The sequence below is a fragment of the Eptesicus fuscus genome, chromosome 6 (genome assembly GCF_027574615.1).
Source record: "Eptesicus fuscus isolate TK198812 chromosome 6, DD_ASM_mEF_20220401, whole genome shotgun sequence".
Classification (NCBI taxonomy): domain Eukaryota; kingdom Metazoa; phylum Chordata; class Mammalia; order Chiroptera; family Vespertilionidae; genus Eptesicus; species Eptesicus fuscus.
This window is the reverse complement of record NC_072478.1, coordinates 17,306,921-17,328,832: the sequence shown is the minus strand read 5'-3', so window position 1 is coordinate 17,328,832 and position 21,912 is coordinate 17,306,921. Positions and strand designations below refer to the sequence as shown.

Genomic DNA, 21,912 nt, shown 5'->3' with positions numbered 1-21,912 from the left:
TCATTTCTGTTACTGCAACTTCCTTCCCTGAGTCTAGGCAGCTCCGCTGAAGCTCAGTCCTGTTTGCCTCTTCTTTCTTAAGTCCTTCCTTTGTTTCACTGTCCCCGGCTTTCGCAAATGTACTCTCCAAATCACCTGAACTCAAGTCGTAAACTCCTGCACAGAGTCAAGAACCCAGATATTCCAGACTGCCCCAGGGCAGACCTTCCTCAGTCCCGGCCCCTTTCTGGTGACAGTATGAAGCCACCGAGTTTGGGGTAATTTGTTACGCAGCAGAAGCTAACAAAAACGCCTACTCTAGAGGATTTTTCAGGGCCTGGCGAAATGTGGGAGACCCTGGAAGAGACTTAGTATTATTGGCTTTACACAATAAAAAGAAAACCACAAAATCCTCATTGCCAAGAGTTTAATTCACGCTGTCAAGGCTTCATGCATGGATCCCTTCCAGATGTGCCTGTTTCACTCCATTTGGAAACACTTTCCTAGTCAGATGCCCTTAACTTCGCCTTTGCCAGAACCCTGGGAAATCCAGGCCTGTTGGGAATTCAAGGGAACACTGAGAGCAGAATCATCTCAACAGTGAACTCTTCTGCCATGTTGATGAGGTGCCAGGCTCGTGTCCTCAGCACAGTCTGCAAGGTCCATGCCAATTTGTCCCATTTTTACGGGTGAAGCACGGAGCCTGGCAGAAGCGGACCCACTGACTAAATCACCCAGTGAAGGACTGTGTCAGGTTGTAGAGCCAATTCCAACTTGACTGAAGCTACCAGCTACGCCAGAATTCCCAAACTGCAGCACCCTGGCCACTTGGGGCCAGATCATTCTTGGTGGTGTGGGGGTTGTCCCGTATGTTGCAGGATGTTTAGCAGCCCCCTGGCCTCTACCCAGTAGATGCTGGTAGTGTACTCCCCGCTTCCCTAGTTGAGACAATTAAAATGTCTCCAAATGTTGCCAAGTGTCCCCAGGGGGCAGGTGAGAACCACTGTTCTAACCCTTTATCCAGCTGTAGGTGTGGAATGATGGCCCCCAAATAGATACAACCAAGTTCCAACCCGCAGGACCTGTGACTGTGACCTTATTTGGAGGAATAACAAAATTTAAAGATGTAACCAAATTAAGGATCTCTAGATGTGACTGTGAACCCTGAGGAAAAAAAAAAAACACATACTAAGAAGGGCTCCTGGTGGCTAACTGGGCTTAAATTAAAAAACAGCAACACACAAAACAGCGTAGCATTATGCTAAGTGAAATAAGCTAGGCAGTGAAAGAAAAATACCACATGATCTCACTCATTTATGGATAATAAGGAACATTATAACCTGATGAACAAAAAGATAGTGCTGCTCAGTGGTTAGAGTGTCAGCCTGGGCACCAAAGGGTCTCGGGTTTGATCTGGGTCAAGGGCACTTACCTGGGTTGCAGGTTTGATCTCGGCCCCTGTCAGGGAGTGTGCAGAAGGCGACCAATTTCTCTCTCTCCCACCCTCCCTCCCTTCTACTCTCTCTAAAATCAATGGAGAAAATATCCTTGGGTAAGGGTTAACAAAACACACACACACACACACACACCCCAAAACCAGTGAATTAATAATAAGAAAAACCCCTGTTAATTTCATTATAAGCAAATCTGAGTTAAAAACATTGGAAAATTAACAGGGCGTTGATTTTCACTTATGACATATGGCCGGGAAATTTTGTCCATTAAATCCGAAGTCCACTAAATGAAGGTCTGCAAAATCGAGGGTTTTCTGTACTTGGTTTTGGCAGTCCCAGGAAACTCACACCTTTACTGTGGTGGGCACTTGGCCGCGGCAGAGAAATTGCTCACTCCCACACGGTGCTCATGTTCTACGTACAGTGAAACGCCCATGCTATGCTCTCTCAGTACCTTATTTCAAAGTATGTTTCATTTCTCTCCTTCCGGAAAGTTTGGAGAACTCCTTTTGCTGTGGCCTGCAGGCACTTGGGGTCCCTTCAGGGAGGGGAGGGGGAGAGAGAGGAACTTGGATTGGTTGCCTCCTTTACATGCCTGGACTGGTGGTGATCCAACTCAAAACCTAGGTATGTGCCCTGACCAGGAATCAAACTCACAATCAGGTTGTGCCCCACAACTACTGTGGTAGCCCCTTCCTTCTCCAGATAAGAAGTTCCTTGTCTGTCAGCCTTTGTACAGTGGGTGATCAATAAATATTTGATTTACAGTGCCTCAGGAGTCGGGTGTTATTACCCATAGGGCAAGCAAGGTAGAGGGGAGAGGTGACTCACCCAAGGCCACCCAGCTGGAGAAGGTGAGAGCCTGGTTTGACCCTGAGTTCTGTCCCCCTGTCTAAGCCTCAGTTTCCACGTCTGTGAAATGGGAATAGGGCTGTTTCTTTCATTTCTTTTTTTAAAAAATCCTCACCTAAGGATATGTTTTTATTGACTTTTCTTTAGAGAAAAGGGAAGGGAGGGGGAGAGAGAGGAACTTGGATTGGTTGCCTCCCTTACATGCCTGGACTGGTGGTGATCCAACTCAAAACCTAGGTATGTGCCCTGACCAGGAATCAAACTCACAATCGTTTGGTGCACCGGATTAGCTCCAGCCAACTGAGCTACCTGGCCAGTTTCTTAATTGCTCATCTGGAATCCCTGGCATGGGTAAGGTTGTATGAAAATAAGGGGAGCTATAAAAAAGAAGGAATACTTACCATTTGCAGCAGCATGGATGGAACTGGAGAGCATTATGCTAAGTGAAATAAGCCAGGCAGTGAAAGAAAAATACCACATGATCTCACTCATTTATGGATAATAAGGAACATTATAACCTGATGAACAAAAAGATAGATACAGAGGCAGAGAAGCATCGAACAGACTGTCAAATTACAGCGGGAAGGCTGGGGAGTGTTGGGGAGGGGTGGTAAGAGATCAACCGAAGGACTTGTATGCATGCATATAAGCACAACCAATGGACACAAGACACTGGGCGGGTGGGGTGAGGGCATGTGCCGGGGGGTAGGGGAGGCCAGGGGAAGGTCAATGGGAAAAAAAGGAGACATGTGTACTACTATTTGTAATACTTTAAACAATAACATAAAATAAAAAAACAAAATAAGGGGAAAACCTCACTAAAATGGAGTGGGGAGGCCAGCAGGGGTCGCTCTCACACAGTACCACTCCATGTCAATTACAGGCGGTGTTGTCAATTACAGACCCTCAACCGAAAGGGTCTGTACATTCCCGCTACCCCGGTTACCCAGTCAATGAAAAACTGTAATCTCCCTGAACTCTCACTTTTCTCTGATGGACTTCCTCTTAAAGCAGCTCTTCCCAATATCCTCCTTTTTCCTCCATAAAATAACATTCCTCTCCTTTGTATGTGGGACTTTCCTGTGGCTTTTGCTAAAACTTGTCCCAAATTAAAATTCTTTGCTGTTCCCTATTTTTGCTGGTAAAATAGCTGTTTTGTTTTTAAGGTCACCATGTATTTTGGAATTGGGAATTTTTTCTATCTTAGGAAGGTTACTGAGGGTGAAAGCTGTCAAGTGTTGCATGATGTTGCTGGGTTGTGGGGTATCCTGTAAAGGGGAGAATAAGGGATGAAGAGGGATAAAAATGGATAATTGATCACTGAAAACAGCCTGGGTCACCGCTGGAGTTCTGACACCACCTTAAGAAAAAGTTGAGCTTCCAGAGTCTTTTGGATTTCCTGGTTTCAGGCGGAAGACTCATAAGAGAATCTCCAGGAGCTGTGGATAGAGTTGGAAGAGACTGTCACGTGCACTATGAGATAATGGGAGGAGAAGAGGGAACTAAGGGGGAGGAGAGGAGGAAGAGGAGGAGGAATTGAAGGAGGGAGAAGGGGAAGGAGGAGGGGGTGGAGGAAGAGAGGGAAGTAGGCGGAGAAGAGCACAAAGGGAAGTGGAGGAAAGGGGGAGGGGAGAAAGAAACAGGAAGAAGGGGAGGAGGCCGGGGAGAAGAGGGAAATCTGGGCCAGAAGCAGCAAGGGGCAGGGAAGTGTAGAGAAGAAGGAAAGTGAAGGAGGAGGGAGGACAAGCTCTCTGCCCACATTTGTGAATGAATGAATCTTGACTCTGAGCTGGTATGACAGTTCCAGTGCTCGGTTTTGTACCTGTAAAATGTGGGTAATCGCAAGGGCTACCTGGCAGGATAAGAGTGCAGCTATAGTTACTGGTCGTTGTTCTGGGCCTGTCCTCGGGGATATGTCTCCTCGAACCCATTCCACCCACCCTGGAAGGCCAGCGGGAACCAATGACAGCATGGGGGGTGCCGGGGGGAGGGGGGGAGGAGGGGGAGGGCGAGTGAGCGCCTGCCAAGCCTTGTCCTCCAAATGGCTCTGGAAACAGGCCCAGGCCTTCTTCCAAGGATTGCACTGAAAAGGTCTGCCAAGCAGGGAAGAAAACAAGCAGGGTGGGGTGGGCAGGAGGGCAGAGGAGGGGGAGCTTGGAGAGAGGGATAGGGCTGAGGCCCTCATGGGCACTGTGCAGGAAAGCAGGACCCAGGAGTCTGCAAAAACAGGCCCTCCGGAAGGCCCACTAGCTGGGACTAGGTTTGGGGTTTTCTGTCTTGGACTGGTTGTTTCTGCCTGCTTCCTACCCGAGCTTCTGGGAGCCGACGCGGGAGCAGCCAGGACTGAGGCTCTGTGAGCAGCTCCAGGTCAGCCAGGAAACAGGGTATTGGGCAGCCGGGCCGGCGCTGGCCCCACCTGATCAGGAGGGTGCTCTGGGGCCTCTGGGTGCCAATAAAGGACTCCTGTGGGAGGGTGGGGATCTGGTGTGTGGATTTTGTTCTCCGTGGGCTCCTGGGGTGTTACCTTGAACCTGCCTGTCAAGATTTGGGGACATAGATTTGGGATTAGCTGGGTCCTTGTACTATATCTTTCAGACGAAGGTGAGGTTTGAATTTAGGAACTTCTAGGGCCCAGGGTTGTGAGTGTAGGACTCCCAAGGTCACTGGAATGTGTGTTTGAAATCCAAGAGGCTTTGGGACTTGTATTTAGAACAAGCTGCGGCAAGAGTCCAGTCCAGGCAGGCCCGGATGGTGAACTGGGATTTCCCAGCTCCCCGGGGTAGGAATCCAGGATGACAGAGGGGAGCTGGGGGGGCGGGGGGGGGGGGGGCGAACGCCCGGAGGCCACGCCCCTCGGCTGCGGGACGCACGTGTTCGCCGAGCGGGCTGTGTGGGGGCGGATGAAGTTTGGTTGTCAAGGAGACAGCCGGCGGCTTCGCCGGCAGTTCTAGCCCCAGGGTCTCGTTAGCCGTCGCTTCTCTGGCCCGGGGGCCCTCTTTATGGTTGTGGCCTCCGGAAGGGGGCGGGCCTCGGCTCTGCGGCTCAGGAGCGCTTAGCCAGCCAGGTCGGAAGAGGGGCTTTGGGTGAGACTGGGCGCAGGTGGGGCGGAGTGAGTCCCGGGGGGCGACCGGCCGGAGCGTGGGGGTGGGGCCGGCAGCCCGCGATGGAATCTGTAGCTGGAATGCGGGCCCGGTCCGGGGCTGGGGGCGGGGTCCGGCCCAGGGTGGGCGGGGGCTTGTGCTTGGGGTCGGGGCTGGAGGCCCAGCGTGGGGCGGGGTCCAATGAGTGGCGGGTGGCAGAGGCGGGACGTTGAGGAAGACCCGGGACTTGGGGCCGGACAGGTTTGGGGCAGGAAGTGGGGAGGAGTCCTGGACCCAGCGCCGCAGCGAGGTCGGGGCGGGGGGTCGCGGCCTGGTCGAGGGACCGGGGAGGGCCTGGGTCCGCGCTGTGGGCCCGGTGCAGCCAGGCTCTGGGCTACGTCCTGAGAGCGGAGCTTGGGTCTGGGGTCCCACCGCTCGGTCAAAGCATTGGGTGCGCTTGACAGTGACTGAAAGGGTGGGAGAGCGGGGTGCGGGGCATGGCCTGTCCGTGAACTAATGGGCAGAGAAGTGCGGGCCGGGCTAGGAGCTGGGAGGCCTGTGCCCAACACGGGGCCTGGCGGAACCCTGGCCCGGGGGCGGAGTCTGGGCGGGACGAGGCCGGTCCCAGACTCGGGGGCGAGGTCTGGCTCGGAGCAGGTGGGCCTGAGGAGGGGGCGGGCCCGGGGCCTGGGGGCGGGGCCTGCCTGGCCGTGGGGCGGGGCCTGAGCGGCCCGCAGCCTCAGCGCTCTCCGCCTCCCCAGGATGCGGGCTCCCGGTGCGGGTACGGCCTCCGTGGCTTCGCTGGGGCTGCTGTGGCTGCTGGGGCTGCCGTGGACCTGGAGCGCGGCGGCGGCACTCTGCGTGTACGTGGGCGGCGGCGGCTGGCGTTTCCTGCGCATCGTCTGCAAGACCGCGAGGCGGGACCTGTTGTGAGTGCAACCCGGCCCTGCTCCCCGGCCCTGCTCCCTAGGGGCGAAAGGAGAGGGTGCCGGGACGGCGTGGGGGTCCCGAGGGCCTGTGGGGAGGGGTTACATGCGGGGGCGGGGCTCGGTGAGGGCGGGGCTTGGGTGGGCCGGGCCTGACCGAGGGACGAGTTGGGGAATGAGGGGACTTGCAGGTGGCGGTTTGAGGGTCTCTGGAGGGACATGAGTAGGTTTCAGGGTTCTTGAGGCCACGTGGGAGACCTCAGGGAGCTTGAGGGGAACTTGGGGGACGGTCTGTGGGCAGCTGGTAGGAGTTGCATAGAACTGGGGCTGATTGTGAGGCTGTGGGTGTTTGGGGGGACAGGCCCTTGGTGACTGTGGGAGGCCTCTGAGGGCCCTTGGGGGACTCTGGTAGGTTCCAAGGGGCTCACAGGAGCGACTCAGTAGTCTCTGGAGGCTGTCCAGACTGACTGGACACTTTGGGTCTATTTAGGGTTTTTGGAGAAGGAAGGAAAGGGCTTCTTGGGGCATCTGTAAAGGACATGTAAGGTCTTTGAAGGGTGTGTGCCTCCTCTGAGCCATTCACGGGTTCCTCTGTGACCATTTACAGGTGCTCTTGGAGAGTTTGGGGTCTGTGCGGGACTTGGGCGTTGCTCAGGGTCTGTGGAGAGGTTGCTGTGTGTTCTGCGGCTTGTTTGGTGGTCTCTGGAGACTGGGGTCTCTGGGGAGAGGATTCTGGTCTCATGTGCAGGTGTCCTTGGGAGGTCTCTGGGTCTCTGAGGGTCTTGCTCAAAGAAGCTACTGGAGTCTTCTTGTGTAACATAAGTGTTGCTGGAGGTTCCCATCAGAGCAAATCTCAGTAGCAGCCCCCATGTTGGGAGAGGGTGTGAGCACCTGCTATGGGTCTGTTGACTTGATGCCTTCACAAGTGTCCTCTCCTCTTGGGGACTTGGGGAGCCAGATGGAGCCTGTGGCCCTGGCCTCCACTTAGGGTTGCGCACCCAGGAGCATGGCCGGCAGGCCCTCCCTACCTCCTTGGGCTTGCCACGGCCCTAGCTCTACCCCATGGAACTGGGTGTATCCATGCCTGCCCCTGTCTCTGGGGACAGGGCAGGAGTGCCGTCCACTCTGAGTCCCTGACACAGGGCTTGACACACTTTTCTGTAGGAGGCAGCCCTGCGTCTGGCCCCACCTCCTGGTCTTCATGCTCTTATCAGATGCCCTTCCTTTGAGTGTGGGCTGGGCCTAGTGACTCACTTCTAATGAATGGCACACCACAGTGCTAGGATATCACCTCTGAAATTAGGTAATGAGAAAGACTGGCTTCCTTGTAGAGTGCTCTCTCTCGGGTTGCTCCCTGTGGGAGAAGCTGGCTGCCACATGTGAGGAGAGGCTCACATAAATGAACTTGGAAGCAAATTCTCTCCTAGTAAAACCTCGAGATGAGCACAGCCCCAGCTGACACCTTGATTGTAGCCTCACCAGAGACCCCAAGCTAGACCACCCTGCAAAACCACTCCCGGATTCCTGACGCCCAGGAACTGTGAGATAATAAATGTTTGTTGTTTCCAGTGTTAGTTTTGGGAGTAATTTGTTATGCCGCAGTAACTAATGCAGCTTGTATAGCCCACTCCATGCATCAGGCTTTGTTCTAATGCCCTCTCTTAGCCCTGTAAGGAAGAAGTGCTTATGAAACCTATTTTACAGGTTGGTCAACCAAGGCACAGAGAGGTGAATACATTTGCCCAGGAGCACACAGCCGGGGAAGGGCAGGGCTGCAGCGTCCGTGTTTTTAGCTGCTATGCTGTGCCTGTGGTGGTGGGAGCTGTATTTAGACCCTGGGTTCAGGAAATATTTAAGCACCCTGTCCCAGTTCTTCCAACTTGTCTTATAATTGTGGCATGGAATCTGACCACATGTAACCTTATTGGTTTCTTCTTGCCCCGGGTAAATACAGAAGGCGGCACAAGGAGCAGAGGGATGAGAAGAGGCCTTGGGAAGGACCCAGAGGCGGAGAGTGGCCTCTTTGTCCCCAGGGTGGGGATGGCTTGGGCTTCTGCCCAGGCATGTGGCTGGAGCTGAGCACTGGCGTCCACTGCTTGCCTGTGTGGGTGTGCTTCAGAGAGCCTGGGGCCAGCACAGGACGGGCTGGTGACAGCCGAGGGGGTTGGGACCCTGCCTGGAGTGTGGCCAGCCACAGCCTCAGTTCCTGTTTCTTGCTGTATTGTCTGTGGAGGGGCAGCCCCCACGCAGGGGCGGCTTTCTGTGGTTCCAGACCTCGCTGATGGCCCTCTCCCCATGGCTGTTGCGCAAGTACCACCTCATGGAGTTCTTCGCATGCTCTGTCGGGGAAGCTCTAAGAGGAGAGCTGGGCACACGGCGGTGTTCAGATGTGTTGCTGCTGATGGCCTTCAGCCAGCGTGGGTGCCTTGGTGGCTATGTAAGCTGATGTTTACCAGCTTGGTGGCCAGAGTCAGCACAGGACCTTGGCTCTGTGCCCTGCTGGCCCTTGGATCATCGCCCTCTGAGTCCCAGTTCCTTCATCTGTAAGAAGAGTCTTTGTACAACGCCTGTCCTTCAAGAAGCATGAATTGAGCAACTGCTGTGTGCACCATGGGCACTTGGCCTGCCCTTGTGGCCAGCCTGAGGAGGAGCTTAGGGACCGTGCCAGGGGTTATTCTGTCCCTGACTGTGACCTTGTGATCTCCGGCGTGTTAATTTACCTCTCCGAGCTCTCAGCTCATTCATCTGACGAAATGGGATCTAAGGACCCAACTTTGGAAGGTGACCATAAAGTTAGCAGAGTGCTCATCACATAGAGCTCCTCAGTAAACGCAAAGGCTGCCCATCTTAGCGATTCTATTTGTTAGTTGAATGGATGAGCGATGGGGATCTGACCAGGAAGATGGATGTATAAACAGCTAACTTTTAATATTTTGCATTCTTACTTTTGGTAATAGTTAATACACAACACATGAATGTTCTAGAGGGGTGTGCAGTGAAAGTTGCCCTCTCTTTGCTGCCCCAGCCCTGCAGTTCCCCTCCTCAGTATCTCTTTTCCAAGATGTGGTTATAGGAATCTATGCAGACCTCGTCTGGTCTTCATGCCCACAGATGCACACATTCTCCATCCTTTTCCTCACCTGGTGCTCTCTTTCTTCTTCCTACTTTCATTTGTAATTTTTACTTTTATTTAAGTCATACAAGCTTTGGGATGAAAGACTCTAAGCCTACTACCTCAAGTGGCAACAGTCTGCCCCACTGTCTATCTGCATTTTCGCTTCTTTGCCCAGAATGACTCTCACCTCTTATGTGAATCTGACCAAGTTTGGCCCCATTTGGGGGACTGTATTGCTGTGATGGGGGAGCAGCAGGCACAGTGCAAGGGCTGACCCCCGGAAGGCTTCCTGGGGGAGGTGGCAAGGATGCTTAGTGAATGGGCAGGCAGGTGAGGCCTGTGCATATGACAGTGTGCTGGCAAGTAGCATGTGTGTGGATGCTGGGGTTCAGCTGGTCCAAATTCCTGGGGGCAAATTCCTACAAGGACCAAAGAACCCTGATCCCTTCCCAGGTGCAGCTGGAGGGGGTCCTAGGGGCTCCCACGATAAGAAGTGACCCAAGCAGGAAGACTCATAAGTGTCATCAGAACTCTGAACCCTTATTTTTAAAAACTGCAGGTGCTTGCAGGCCTGTACATCCTCTCCTCTAACAGACCTGTCAGCCCTCCAAGGACCTCATCTCCCTCCATCCCCCTCTTGCCTGATTCCTGCCACAGTGGCCTCTGCTCTGGTTCTTGAATATACCTCATTCTCCAGGCCCATTTCTATCTCAGGGCCTTTGTACCGGCTGTGCCCCAGCCTTACCATGGCCTCTTCTTTTCATCTTGCCAGGCCCTGCTCAGAAGTCATCTACCTGTCTCCCTTCAGGGCCACTCCCACCCCGGCCCCAGCCCACATCACTCTGGCTGCATCACCCATCAGGGCCTTGTCACCAGCCAGCCCTTCCTTCATGCTCCTTCATGTGTGAGGAGGGGGGTGTCTCCTGGAAGTACTGTGAGCCCCTGAGGGTCGGATCTGGTTGTGTCTGAGCCAAAAACAGGGCCCAGCACATAATAGTGCTGGTACACATCAGCTGTCTGCTAAATGGAGGAGGGAGGGAATGAGTGAATGTCAGTGCTGAAGTCTGCTGTGAACATGTTGAGTCCAGGGATGGAAGGAAACCATTTCAAGGAGCCAAGGATGCAAGGGGGAGGCAGCAGGGGTGCAAAGAATGGATTTGATAAGGAATTTGACGATAAAGCAGGTGGTATATGATGGCCAGATGAGGCCTAAAGAGGGAGGTATAGTTGAGACTATGTCTGTATTGTTCAGGGCAGGCAAGCTGCTGTAACAAACAGAACCCCACTATCAGTGTCTTAACCAAGTTTGAGGTTACCTCTCAGGGCCAGAGACTCTGGGCAGCAGGGCAGAGAGCCACATAAAACCAGGGGAACCACTCGTTTCTCAAGCTGCCACACCAAGAAATTTATAAGTTAAAGCAATTTTTGTTTACTTAAAACAATAAAAAGAGTTAATTTCTCACTCCTCTGGCAGCCTGGCATCCTTGGTGGCTGCTCACCTCTACACAGTCATTCGGGGCCCTGGCTGCTTCCTTTTGGGGTCTTGCCATCCCCTGGGGCCTCTGATCCCCTCATCCACGAGCATGTTGGGAAGTGGCAGTGAGACGAACCTGCTTCACATGCTCATTGAGTTGTATCCCCCATCTTGACAACGGGCCCCACCTGGGAGAAGCCACCCTCCCCTGGCCTAATGCCATTGAGTGACAGGGGTGGCGCAGCTGCCCAGCTCATGGCTGGACCCCGGGGTCTGGTTGGGGCAGATGGAGCCTGAGGAGTCTGGCGAGGTGTGCTTGGGATTGGGACGTCCCAAAGGAGAGAAACAAAGACAGGACGCTCCCTCGGGTCGCTGAGAAAGCTGGGTGGAGGAAGACTGATCTGCACTGCTTGGCCTGGCCACCTCTGGGAATCTGCTGCTTTCTGGGCTGGTCGCCAGATGGACCTTAGTCCCTGAAAAGCCCACCAACCAAAGGGGCCTCCTTGTACCCTCACTGATCTCGGGGGTACAGGGGCCTTTTCTTCCACTTTCTCAGATGTGGCACAGGGGCTTGGGGTGGTCTCCTGGGGGCCTGGCCAGGTACCCAATAACGCCATCCCCTCCGTCCCCTCCTCCCAGTGGCCTCTCTGTGCTGATCAGAGTGCGCCTGGAGCTGCGGCGGCACCAGCGAGCCCACCACACCATCCCAGGGATCTTCCAGGCAGTGGCGCGGCAGCAGCCCGACCGGCTGGCCCTGGTGGATGCGGGCAGCGGTGTGTGCTGGACCTTCGCGCAGCTGGACGCCTACTCCAATGCTGTGGCCAACGTGTTCCACCAGCTGGGCCTCGGGCCGGGGGACGTGGTGGCCATCTTCCTGGAGGGCCGGCCCGAGTTTGTGGGCCTGTGGCTGGGCCTGGCCAAGGCTGGGGTGGAGGCCGCTCTGCTCAATGTCAACCTGCGGCGCGAGCCCCTCGCCTTCTGCCTGGGCACTTCGGGCGCCAAGGCCCTCATCTTCGGAGGGGAGCTGGCAGCAGGTGAGGCCCGGTGCGGGCATGATCGTGGGCGGGGCCTGTGGCTGCTCAGGGCAAGGAGACAGTGCGCCCCGGCCCTTGGGAGGGGCCTGCCCGTCCTTGACTGTGACACGTCTGTTTTGGGCTGCAGTGGTGGCTGAGGTGAGTGGACAGCTGGGGAAGAGTCTGCTCAAGTTCTGCTCTGGAGACCTGGGTCCTGAGGGCAGCTGGCCGGACACCCAGCTCCTGGACCCGCTGCTGAAGGAGGCATCCACGGCCCCCCTGGCCCAGTCCCCTGGGAAGGGCATGGATGGTGAGTCCAAGGTGGGGCCCCTCTTCCCCACCAATGCCCACTCTGTCCCCTCACCCCACCTTCCCAGCACCTGGTCGCCAACACCCTCATCTCCTGCAGATCGACTCTTCTACATCTACACGTCGGGGACCACGGGGCTACCCAAGGCCGCCATTGTCGTGCACAGCAGGTGAGGGGCCCAAGGCGCCCCAGGCGGGAGGATGACTCCAGGTGGTCTCTATAGCCTGATTCCCCAACCGCATAAAACCCACTGCCCTGTTCCCGGTGCTCCGGGGCTCCTCGTGGCCGCACCTCTCCCCCACATCCAGCCCATTAGCGGGCCCGTCCCTCAATCTGTCCACTTTCTCCACACACCCCCACTCTACCCGGACCTGCCCCAGTCCCTCGTTAGCATCCTGCTGCCCCCACTCCTGCCCCTGAAGGCTCTGCTCCCCTTAGTGGCCACAGGAAGGTTTAAACTAAGTCTTAATTCAGACCCCCCCCCCCCCCCCACATGCCAGACCGCCCTGTACCTGCCTTGGCCTTCAGAATAAAACCCCATTCATGTTGTGGGGCCCTGCCACTTCTCTGATGTTTCCTTCCTTTCCATCCCTTGCTCACTGTCTTCTCGGCCACTCACATTTCCTCAATCTGGCCAGGCTCCTCTGGGCTCCGGGCCTTTACAGGTGCTGTGCCCACTGCCTGCCTGCCCTTCCCTAGCTCGCCCCCTCAGCTCCTTGCCAGGCCTTAGCTAATGTGCCACTTCCCCAGACAAGATCCCCCACCCTCCCTGGCTCTGTCACCTTCAGCCCCCCTCTGTCCCTCAGCCCCGTTATGTCCTTCAGGGCACACAGCACCATGGACAGTTCTGTACTTGCTGCATGTGCCTCTCCGCCAGCCTGCGAGCCTGGGAATTGGGCTGGCTCAGCCTGGCTTGCTGCTGTGTCCGCAGTTCCCAGCACACTCCTCCATTCCCAGGCCCTGGGGGATGTAGGTCCCAGCCCCTGCGCTCCCTGCCCTCACAGGTACTACCGCATCGCAGCCTTTGGCCACCACGCCTACAGCATGCGCCCGTCAGACGTGCTCTACGACTGCCTGCCCCTGTATCACTCCGCAGGTACCATGGGCGTGCTGGGCGGGGACAGGACGGAGGGCTGGGAACCCCTCACCAAGCTTGCCCTCTGCAGGGAACATCATGGGCGTGGGACAGTGTCTCATCTACGGCATGACGGTTGTCCTCCGCAAGAAGTTCTCCGCCAGCCGCTTCTGGGATGACTGCGTCAAGCACAACTGCACGGTCAGGCCCCGCCCCTCCCGTGGGTCCTCCGTCATCGCACGGCCCACTCTCCCACCCCCTCTCCAGGGCTCTTTATGGGGTCAGAGGGTGACCAGTGTTTCTTGAGCTCTGTGTCCAGCCCAGGGCTAACCCTTTGCCCAGTTTGGGAGTGGGCAAAGCCATCACACCCATTTTGCATATGAGGATTGCATATGGGGAAACTAAGGCTTGCAGTGTAACTGCAGTTGGGCCCAAGTTGTCTGAACTCCCTAAGGCTCTATTTCCCTGGGCCCTGGGCCCCTCCTTCCCTCCGGTCTTCCCTACAGGCGGCTGAATGGAAATGAGGCCAGCGGGCTCAGTCTCACCCTGGGCTATTTCATATTTAAGGCCACAAGGCGTGGGGACTTCCAGGTGGGGTGCGCATGAGGCAGAGATGGAGGACATTTTCTGTTCCTGGCAGCAGGCGGGCTAAGACACATCCCTTCCTCCCCCAGCCCCTCCACGAGGAGGTTTCACCACTGTGATGGGGGTGGAAATACAGATGCTAGCCCCTTTCTCCAAGAAGAGGGAGGGGGGGGGAGAGAATGGGACTGGCAAGTTGGCAGGTGCTATCCCACAGTGGACAGGTGGGGCCCAGCGAGGTTCAGCCACTCTCCCAGGTCACAAAGCTGGGCAGGGGCTCCCGGCAGGGCCTCCTGGGGGACCCCTTGGGGCAATGACTGTACTCTCCTCTGCTTTTGAGGATTTACGTTCTGCTTGGGCTGAGGTCTTGGGGGACATTGCTAATCTGAATCTTGAAATGCAGACAGTCTGGATTTTTATCTTACTTACTGAGAGTTGCAAATGCATATAAGTGTGGACAGGAAAGTAGAAGGGATTCCTGAGCACCTGTCACTGCCTCCTCCACCCCACCCAGACCCCAGATCCCAGTCCCTCCTCCTACAGCATGTGAAGCCGCCCCGACAGCATGCTTCCTACATAGATGTTTCAGCAAAACCTCTGAGAGATGACCTTTTTTAAATTGAGGTGAAATTCACATAACATAAAATTAGCCTTTAAAGTGAACAATTCATTGTCTAGTTCCTTCACAGTGTTGTGCAACCATCACCACTATCTAGTTCCAGAACATTTCATCACCCCGAAAGGAAAATCTGTACCCATGAGCAGTCACTCCCTCCCCCGCTCCCCTAGCCCCTGGCAACCACTAATCTGCTTTCTGTTTCTATGGATTTGTCTGTTCTGGAAATTTCCTGTAAATGGAATAATATACTGTGTGGCTGTTTGTGTCTGGAGGACTGATTTTAAAACAAAAGATTTAAAAGCTGAGTGTCAAAGCGATGTCTGTGTACCCATGTTCATAGCAGCATTATTCACAAGAGCTGAAACATGGAAGCAACCCAAGTGTCCGTTGACAGATGAATGGAGAAGCAGATGTGGTCCATCCACACAGTAGAATATTATTCAGCCATAAAGGGGAGGGAATTCTGACACGTGCTACAATGTGCGTGAACCTTGAGGACATTATGCTAAGTGAATAAGCCAGGCACAGAGGGGCAAATACTGTGTGATTCCACTTAGATGAAATCTGTAGAGTAGTCAGATTCATAGATTCAGTTAGTAGAATAGTGGGTGCCAGCGGTGGGGGATGGGGATGAGGAGTTAATGTTTAATGGAGACAGAGTTTTAGTTTGGAAGATGAGAAGGTTCTGGAGATGGATGGTGAGATGGTTGTTGAACAGTGTGAATGTACTTTATGCCACTGAACTGTTCACTTGAAAATGGTTAAGCCCATGTCCTAGCCCAGTGGTCGGCAAACCGTGGCTCATGAGCCACATGCGGCTCTTTGGCCCCTTGCGTGTGGCTCTTCCACAAAATGCCACGTGTGGGCGCGCACGTACAGTGCGATTGAAACTTCGTGGCCCATGCGCAGAAGTCGGTTTTCGGCCTGGGCGAGTCTATTTTGAAGAAGTGGCATTAGAACACTCAAGGGGCCAAAGAGCCGCATGTGGCTCGCGAGCCGCGGTTTGCCGACCACTGCCCTAGCCGGTTTGGCTCAGTGGATGGAGCGTTGGCCTGTGGTCCTGGGTTCGATTCTGGTCAAGGGCACATGCTCTGGTAGTGGGCTCGATCCCCAGTAGGGGGCGTGCAGGAGGCAGCCAATCAATGATTCTCTCTCATCATTGATGTTTCTATCTCTCTTTCCCTCTCCCTTCCTCTCTGAAATCAATAAAAATATATTTTAAAAAAAAATAGTTAAGCCCTGCCCTGGCTGGTGTTGCACGCAGTGGTTAGAATGCTGGCCTGAGCACTGAAGGGTTGCGGGTTTGATTCCCGGTCAAGGGCCTATACCTGGGTTGCAGGTTCCATCCCTGGACCCGGTCAGGGAGCATGGGGGAGGCAACCAGTCGATGTGTCTCTCTCATAATGCTGCTTCCCTCCGCCCCTCCCTCCCTGTTTCCTTCCCTCCCTCCCTCCCTCCCTCCCTCCCTCCCTCCCTCTCTCCCTCTCTCTCTAAATTCAATGGAAAAATATCCTCGGGTGAGAATTAACAAAAAATAAAAATAAAGTGGTTAAGCAGGTGTGGCTTAGTTGGTTGTACAAAATTACCTGACGCAGAGGTGTCCTAGCTGGGGGTCCCAGGTTGATGATCCGCTCCCAGCTCCTGTCCAGGTACTCCCTGCAGAGGGCAGCTGGGTGGGGCTCGGTTGCTGTGATTCAGAGGCAGCAGAGAGGACGTAGAGTACGTGCCTGACAGTGGTCCGGCCCCAGGGGCGGTGCTGTGGGCAGCCTGGGTTCAGCTGGCCAGGCTCTGGGGGACAGAGTAGAGCACATGGGCTCTGGGCTGAGCTGCCCTGTGGGGTGTCGATGCTGAGGCTCACCTTCGTGGCCTGCGCGCAGCACGTAAGGTGTCCCCGGGAAGCAGCATGGGGAACCAAATGCATCATTTACGTAGAAGGCCTGTTCAGGCCCCTTTGGAGGACTGGGCTGTTTCCCCACAGTCATGAACCTCAGGGCTGTTTTGTTCTAGCGCCCAGGATGGGGGAAGGGGGGCCTTGTCCTGGGGTGTCCGGCTCATGGCGTGCTCCCTCTCTGCCAGGTGGTCCAGTACATCGGGGAGATCTGCCGTTACCTGTTGAAGCAGCCGGTGCGGGAGGCAGAGGGGCGGCACCAGGTGCGCCTGGCCGTGGGCAATGGGCTGCGGCCTGCCATCTGGGAGGAGTTCACAGAGCGGTTCGGTGTGCGCCAGATTGGCGAGTTCTATGGGGCCACCGAGTGCAACTGCAGCATCGCCAACATGGACGGGAAGGTGAGCGTGGCAGGATGTCTGGCACAGGTCCGGGTTCGGGAATCACGTGGCCCGGAGCACCGTGGCGGGTTAAGAGGGCTTCTGGGCTGCCCGCCAACGTGGGGACCCTCTTCTAGTATGCACAGTCATGTAACTGTCACTCCTGAGGTCAAGTCCATGGAGTGGCTGTGTGCGCTAGGCAGCTGCCTCAGTTTCCACCTGGGGGGGTAGCAGGGAGAGCAGGGCTCACGGGCACCAAGGGAGGAGGTTGGGGTGCTGATCCCCTCCTACTGGACAAGTCTCAGGCTCCTTGTTTTTTGGGGGGCCTTGTTTTTTCTTCTTCTAGAACAGGGGTTTAACAGCTCATTGGGTGTGTTCTACTCACCCAACATCATGAGCTCAGTGCAGCGCCCCTCACTGGCGCTCTCTGCAAACAGATGCTTTGTGATTAGCAGTTACCTCCTTTCTGCCCTTGCCCCTCTCCCTTCCCAAACTCCTCCTCGAGGCCAGGAACAGAAGAGACTAATAAGAAAGCAAGCACCAGGCAAGAATTCTTTTCTGTCTTGCTGGCGGCTGGGGCCCCAGCACCCGACTACAAGGCCTGGCCCCACAGTGCATATCCGTTGAGTGGACATCCAGGGGCCACTGTGGCCTCACCTGCAGACGTTGCCACTGTAACAAACATGCCCAACAGTATGTAGCGGCACAAACACATTAGACGGGCATTTTTGCTCATAGACTGATCCAGGCAGGCTGCCATGCTGTGGGCAGTGAGCAGCAGCTCTGCCAGTGCCCCCATGGCTCCAGGGCCACTCCAGCCATGTAGAGGGTTTTGTGGACCAGGAAGTGGCAGCAAGCCAGCAGGTCTGCAACTGTAAGGGAGACTGAGAAGGTGGGAGGAGGAGTCCCAGGGAATACTCTACCTAATTCCCCCTTTCCAGGTCCCCCAGGGTCACAGAGCTAGGGTGACACTGGGGGTGCTATTCCAGAACGTGGGGCAGGAAAGGCGTGTTATGGGGGAGGACACTGTGCCACCCTGGGGCTCCCTGCCGACTCAGTTCTCCTTATTCCAGGTGGGCTCCTGTGGCTTCAACAGCCGCATCCTGCCCCATGTGTACCCCATCCGGCTGGTGAAGGTCAATGAGGACACCATGGAACTACTGCGAGATGCCCAGGGTCTCTGTATCCCATGCCAGGCAGGTGAGCGGGGCCCTCACTCAGTCTTCCTGGAGCTGGGGTCCCTGCCCTCTGCCCTCCGAGTGCAATCTGAGCGTGGCCTCCTCCCCAGGGGAACCCGGCCTCCTCGTGGGCCAGATCAACCAGCGGGACCCATTGCGTCGCTTCGATGGCTACATCAGCGAGAGTGCCACCAGCAAGAAGATCGCCCACAGCGTCTTCTGCAAGGGCGACAGTGCCTACCTCTCAGGTGTGCCCACCCTAGGGGCTGGCTGTGGGGATGGTGGCTGTCATCTCACCTTCCCCTCCCCCCTCTGCCAGGTGATGTGCTGGTGATGGATGAGCTGGGCTACATGTACTTCCGGGACCGAAGTGGGGATACCTTCCGCTGGCGTGGGGAGAATGTCTCCACCACCGAGGTGGAGGGTGTGCTGAGCCGCCTGCTGGGCCAGACAGATGTGGCCGTGTATGGGGTGGCCGTGCCAGGCAAGCTGGGGCTGTGGGGGTGGTCCTAGGGAATGGCAGCCCCATGGGGGCCCAGCCAGGAGGAGCTTGAAGGTACAGGTGCCCTTGGGCAGTACACATCCTGGACAACTGCACACAACAGCCTGGGTGGGGGCCACTGGAACTGGAGTCACCCCTCTTGTGTGATTTGAGCCTCAGTTTCCTCATCCAGAAAATGGGATCATGAAAGCGACTCTGGCTCAGGGTTGCAGGAGTGCAGCAGGAGCTCAATAAAATGTTTCCTGCTTTGGCCAGTGTGAGCCCAGGTGGAAGGGACTGGAGATCAGAGGCCAGGGGCAGCTGTGGGAGAGTGCTGGGCCCATGGTGGGCGAGGGACGGTGTTCTCAACTGAGCCTCTGTTTCTAGGAGTAGAAGGCAAAGCAGGCATGGCGGCCATTGCAGACCCCCACGGCCAGCTGAGCCCCAATGCACTGTACCAGGAGCTACAGAAGGTGCTAGCACCCTATGCCCGGCCCATCTTCCTGCGTCTCCTGCCTCAGATGGACACCACAGGTTCGCCGCACCCCTCCCCCACCCCCGTATTTGTCCTGGTTCAGGCACTCAGGCCAAGTCTGACATAATGGCTCACAGCCAGCTGGCACTACGGGCGTGTGCAGGACCCTTCTCTTGTTTTACTTACATATTTGCTCCCATTCCTCATTCCCAACCCCACTAGACATCCTTCCGTTTTCAGTGTGTCTCTTCCTTTTCTGCATTTTTCTGATGAAAGTTTGAGCAGATCAAAGCCTCTGATCTTTCTCGGATATTTCACCCATCTTCGTATTGCCTCACTCTTTTTCTTTTTGATTTGTGGGAGTTCTTCAAAATGGTCTGGGTATTAATTCCTTAACAATTTCAGACATTGTAAGTCCCTTCTCCTATTCGGGAGTCTGTGAACTTTGTCCACTATAGCCTTTGTTGAAAAGAAACGCTTAGTTTTGTCATATACTTATCATTTTTGGTTTTGTTTTATTTTGTTTTGTTACTCCTCACCTGAGGATATTTTTTCCATTGATTTTTAGAGAGAGAGGAATGGAGGGAGGGAGGGAGGGGGGGAGAGAAACATCAATGTGAGAGAGACACATTGGTTGTCTCCTGCACATGCCCTGACTGGGGCCTGGGATTGAACTTGTAACCCAGGTACGTGCCCTTGACTGGGAATCAAACCCACAACCCTTCAGTGCACAGGCTGACGTGCTAACCTCTGAGCTAGGGCCATACTTACCCTTTTAAAAAATCTTACGGTTTGTGCTTTTGAATTTTTGTTTTTTAAAAAAACACACAGACTTGCCTGGCCTGCACAGCTTGGTAGTTGAGCATCGGCCTATGAACCAGGAGGTCATGGTTCGATTCCCGGTTGGGGCACATGCCCAGGTTGCTGGCTTGATCCTCAGTGTGGGGCGTGCAGGGGACAGCTGATCGATGATTCTCTCTTATCATTGATGTTTCTGTCTTTCCCCCTCCCTTTCTCTCTGAAATCAATAAAAATATATTTAAAAAACAACCAACAGACCTTCCCAACTCTAGAGCACGTAGGTATTCTCCCTTGCTTTTTAATACTAACCCCAATCCTTATCTTTTACAAAACCTTGTTTAATCATCCACTTCAGGAGTGCAAACTTTTTCTTAGACCCTGGATAGTAAATATTTTCAGTTTTTTGGGCCATACACTCTCTGCCCCAACAACTCTGGTCTGCCTTGTAGTACAAAAGCAGCCTAGACAGTGTGTAAGTGAATGGGCATGGCTTTGTGCCAATAAAACTTTATTTACTGGACAGGCGGTGGATTGAATTTGGTCCTTGGGCTTTAAGTTGCTGACCCCTGACCTATTGTGTGACAGACCCTTGTCTGCATCAGTCTCATGGGTGAGGGGGCGGGGGGGGAAACAGGTAACCAGGCAGGGAGCATACAGAGTTTCAGGCTGCGATGAGGGTGGTCAGAGAGGCCTCCCTTTGAAGGAGGGGACATGAAGCTCGGGCCTGAAGGACAAGGAGGAATTGGGCAGGCAAAATGGGGAAGAATGTTCCTGGCCGAGGGGAGGGCATATGCAAAAGCCTGGAGTCACGGGAGAGGATGGTGAGTTGGGGGCTCCTGAAAGCCACCTGCCTCGCCCCCATCTCCACCTGCACCCCACAGGCACCTTCAAGATCCAGAAGACACGGCTGCAGCATGAAGGCTTTGACCCATCCCAGACCTCAGACCGGCTCTTCTTCCTGGACCTGAAGCAGGGACACTACCTGCCTCTGGACCAGAGTGTCTACACCCAAATCTGCTCGGGTTCCTTCTCCCTTTGAAGCTCCTCCTTTGCTGGCCAGAGACTCCCGGCCAGGCCCCTCAAGCCAGGCGGGCTGGAGCCAGACAGCCTGCCCTGTCCTGGGGCGGAGAAACTGGACCCCAGGAGGAGCCTGAGTCTCCCCTGGCCTCATTCTCCCCTGCCTGGTCCTCTGAGCTGTCTCCTTGCCCCTCTCTGCCTGTCTTCTGCTGTGTCTGTGTGTCTCTTTCTCCTCTCTGCTTCCTGCCCGTGACCTCCCTGCTGTCCCCATCTGTCCTCACCTTTCTCCTCTTTTCCTCCATCTCCCCTCTCTCCTCCTCTGTTCTCCTGTCAAGTGCAGAGCAGACATTTCCTGGGACCCGGCGCTTGCTTGGGGCCTCCATCTGTCATCCCTGCTGAGCCTTAGACCCAGACTGGGGCCTTCCCACTTCCCCTCAGCTGTGCCTTAAGGAGCCCCACCCAGTCCAGTCTTCCTGAGGCTGCTGGGTTCCAGGACGTGTGACATCCAGGCAGGCCCTCTGCCCGCCCTGCCAAATGGAGGAGCCAGAGCGGTCCGCTTTCCCCACCCAGTGCAGGGCATCAGCAGGGACCTCCGGGTCAGCTGGAAATCACGCCTAGGCCAGACCAGTTGCCTTTTGCACTTCCCGTCCCTGGTGGGTCTCCCCTGCCTTTCCTGATGCCCTGGACGCTTCCAGAATTGACTGTGACCATTTGGATGTTGCCTCTACCTGGATGTCCCTGTTCAGGCATCTGCACAGAGCGCCTGCTGGAGGGACCCTGAAGACTGTGCTGGGTGGCTGCTCGGCCCACCACTCAGATGCTCACCCTGGAAGAGGCTTCTTGGGTGTCCCCATCCAGCATAGCTGCTGTGGGACCCATGGGAGTGGCAGCAATGGGGTGGGGGGAGGTCTGCCATTGGTGGCATCCGAAATGGCCTCAGGGGTTCCAGTCATTGAATGTCCCTCCTGGCCTTGCTAATGACAGCCTGGACCCTGTGTTGGTGGTGACATTCTAGATAATCCAGCCTTCCTTGGTGGCTCATCCCGTACTCCTGTTGGGGCTGGCCACTCTGACTGTCAGTTCCTCCAACAGCACCGTCCAGCACCTAGAACAAAGAGCAGTAGGGCCAGTAGCGAGTGACCCTGCATGGGCCTTTCCAAGCACCGAGGTTTTGTTTTATAGTTGAGTTTAAGAAATAAAGCTGCAGAATATCGGA

At 55.3% G+C, this 21,912-nt stretch overlaps 1 protein-coding gene across 7 annotated transcripts; it reads left to right on the top strand.

The window, feature by feature from the left end:
- The first annotated feature begins 3,998 nt into the window (after positions 1–3,998).
- SLC27A1 (solute carrier family 27 member 1) lies at positions 3,999–21,912 on the top strand. 7 transcript variants are annotated; one of them, XM_054717285.1, is made up of 14 exons: positions 3,999–4,077; positions 4,598–4,652; positions 6,127–6,294; positions 11,520–11,914; positions 12,042–12,203; positions 12,303–12,372; positions 13,208–13,299; positions 13,370–13,479; positions 16,556–16,765; positions 17,818–17,944; positions 18,033–18,170; positions 18,242–18,406; positions 18,791–18,937; positions 20,561–21,912. In XM_054717285.1, exons 3-14 carry the CDS (start codon positions 6,128–6,130, stop codon positions 20,716–20,718), a joined length of 1,941 nt encoding a protein of 646 aa, XP_054573260.1. In that variant the 5' UTR covers positions 3,999–4,077; positions 4,598–4,652; position 6,127; the 3' UTR covers positions 20,719–21,912. The 7 variants fall into 7 exon arrangements, with proteins under 7 accessions (XP_054573260.1, XP_054573261.1, XP_054573259.1 ...); XM_054717286.1 differs by lacking the exon at positions 4,598–4,652; XM_054717284.1 differs by lacking the exon at positions 3,999–4,077 and having other exon boundaries at positions 4,441–4,638.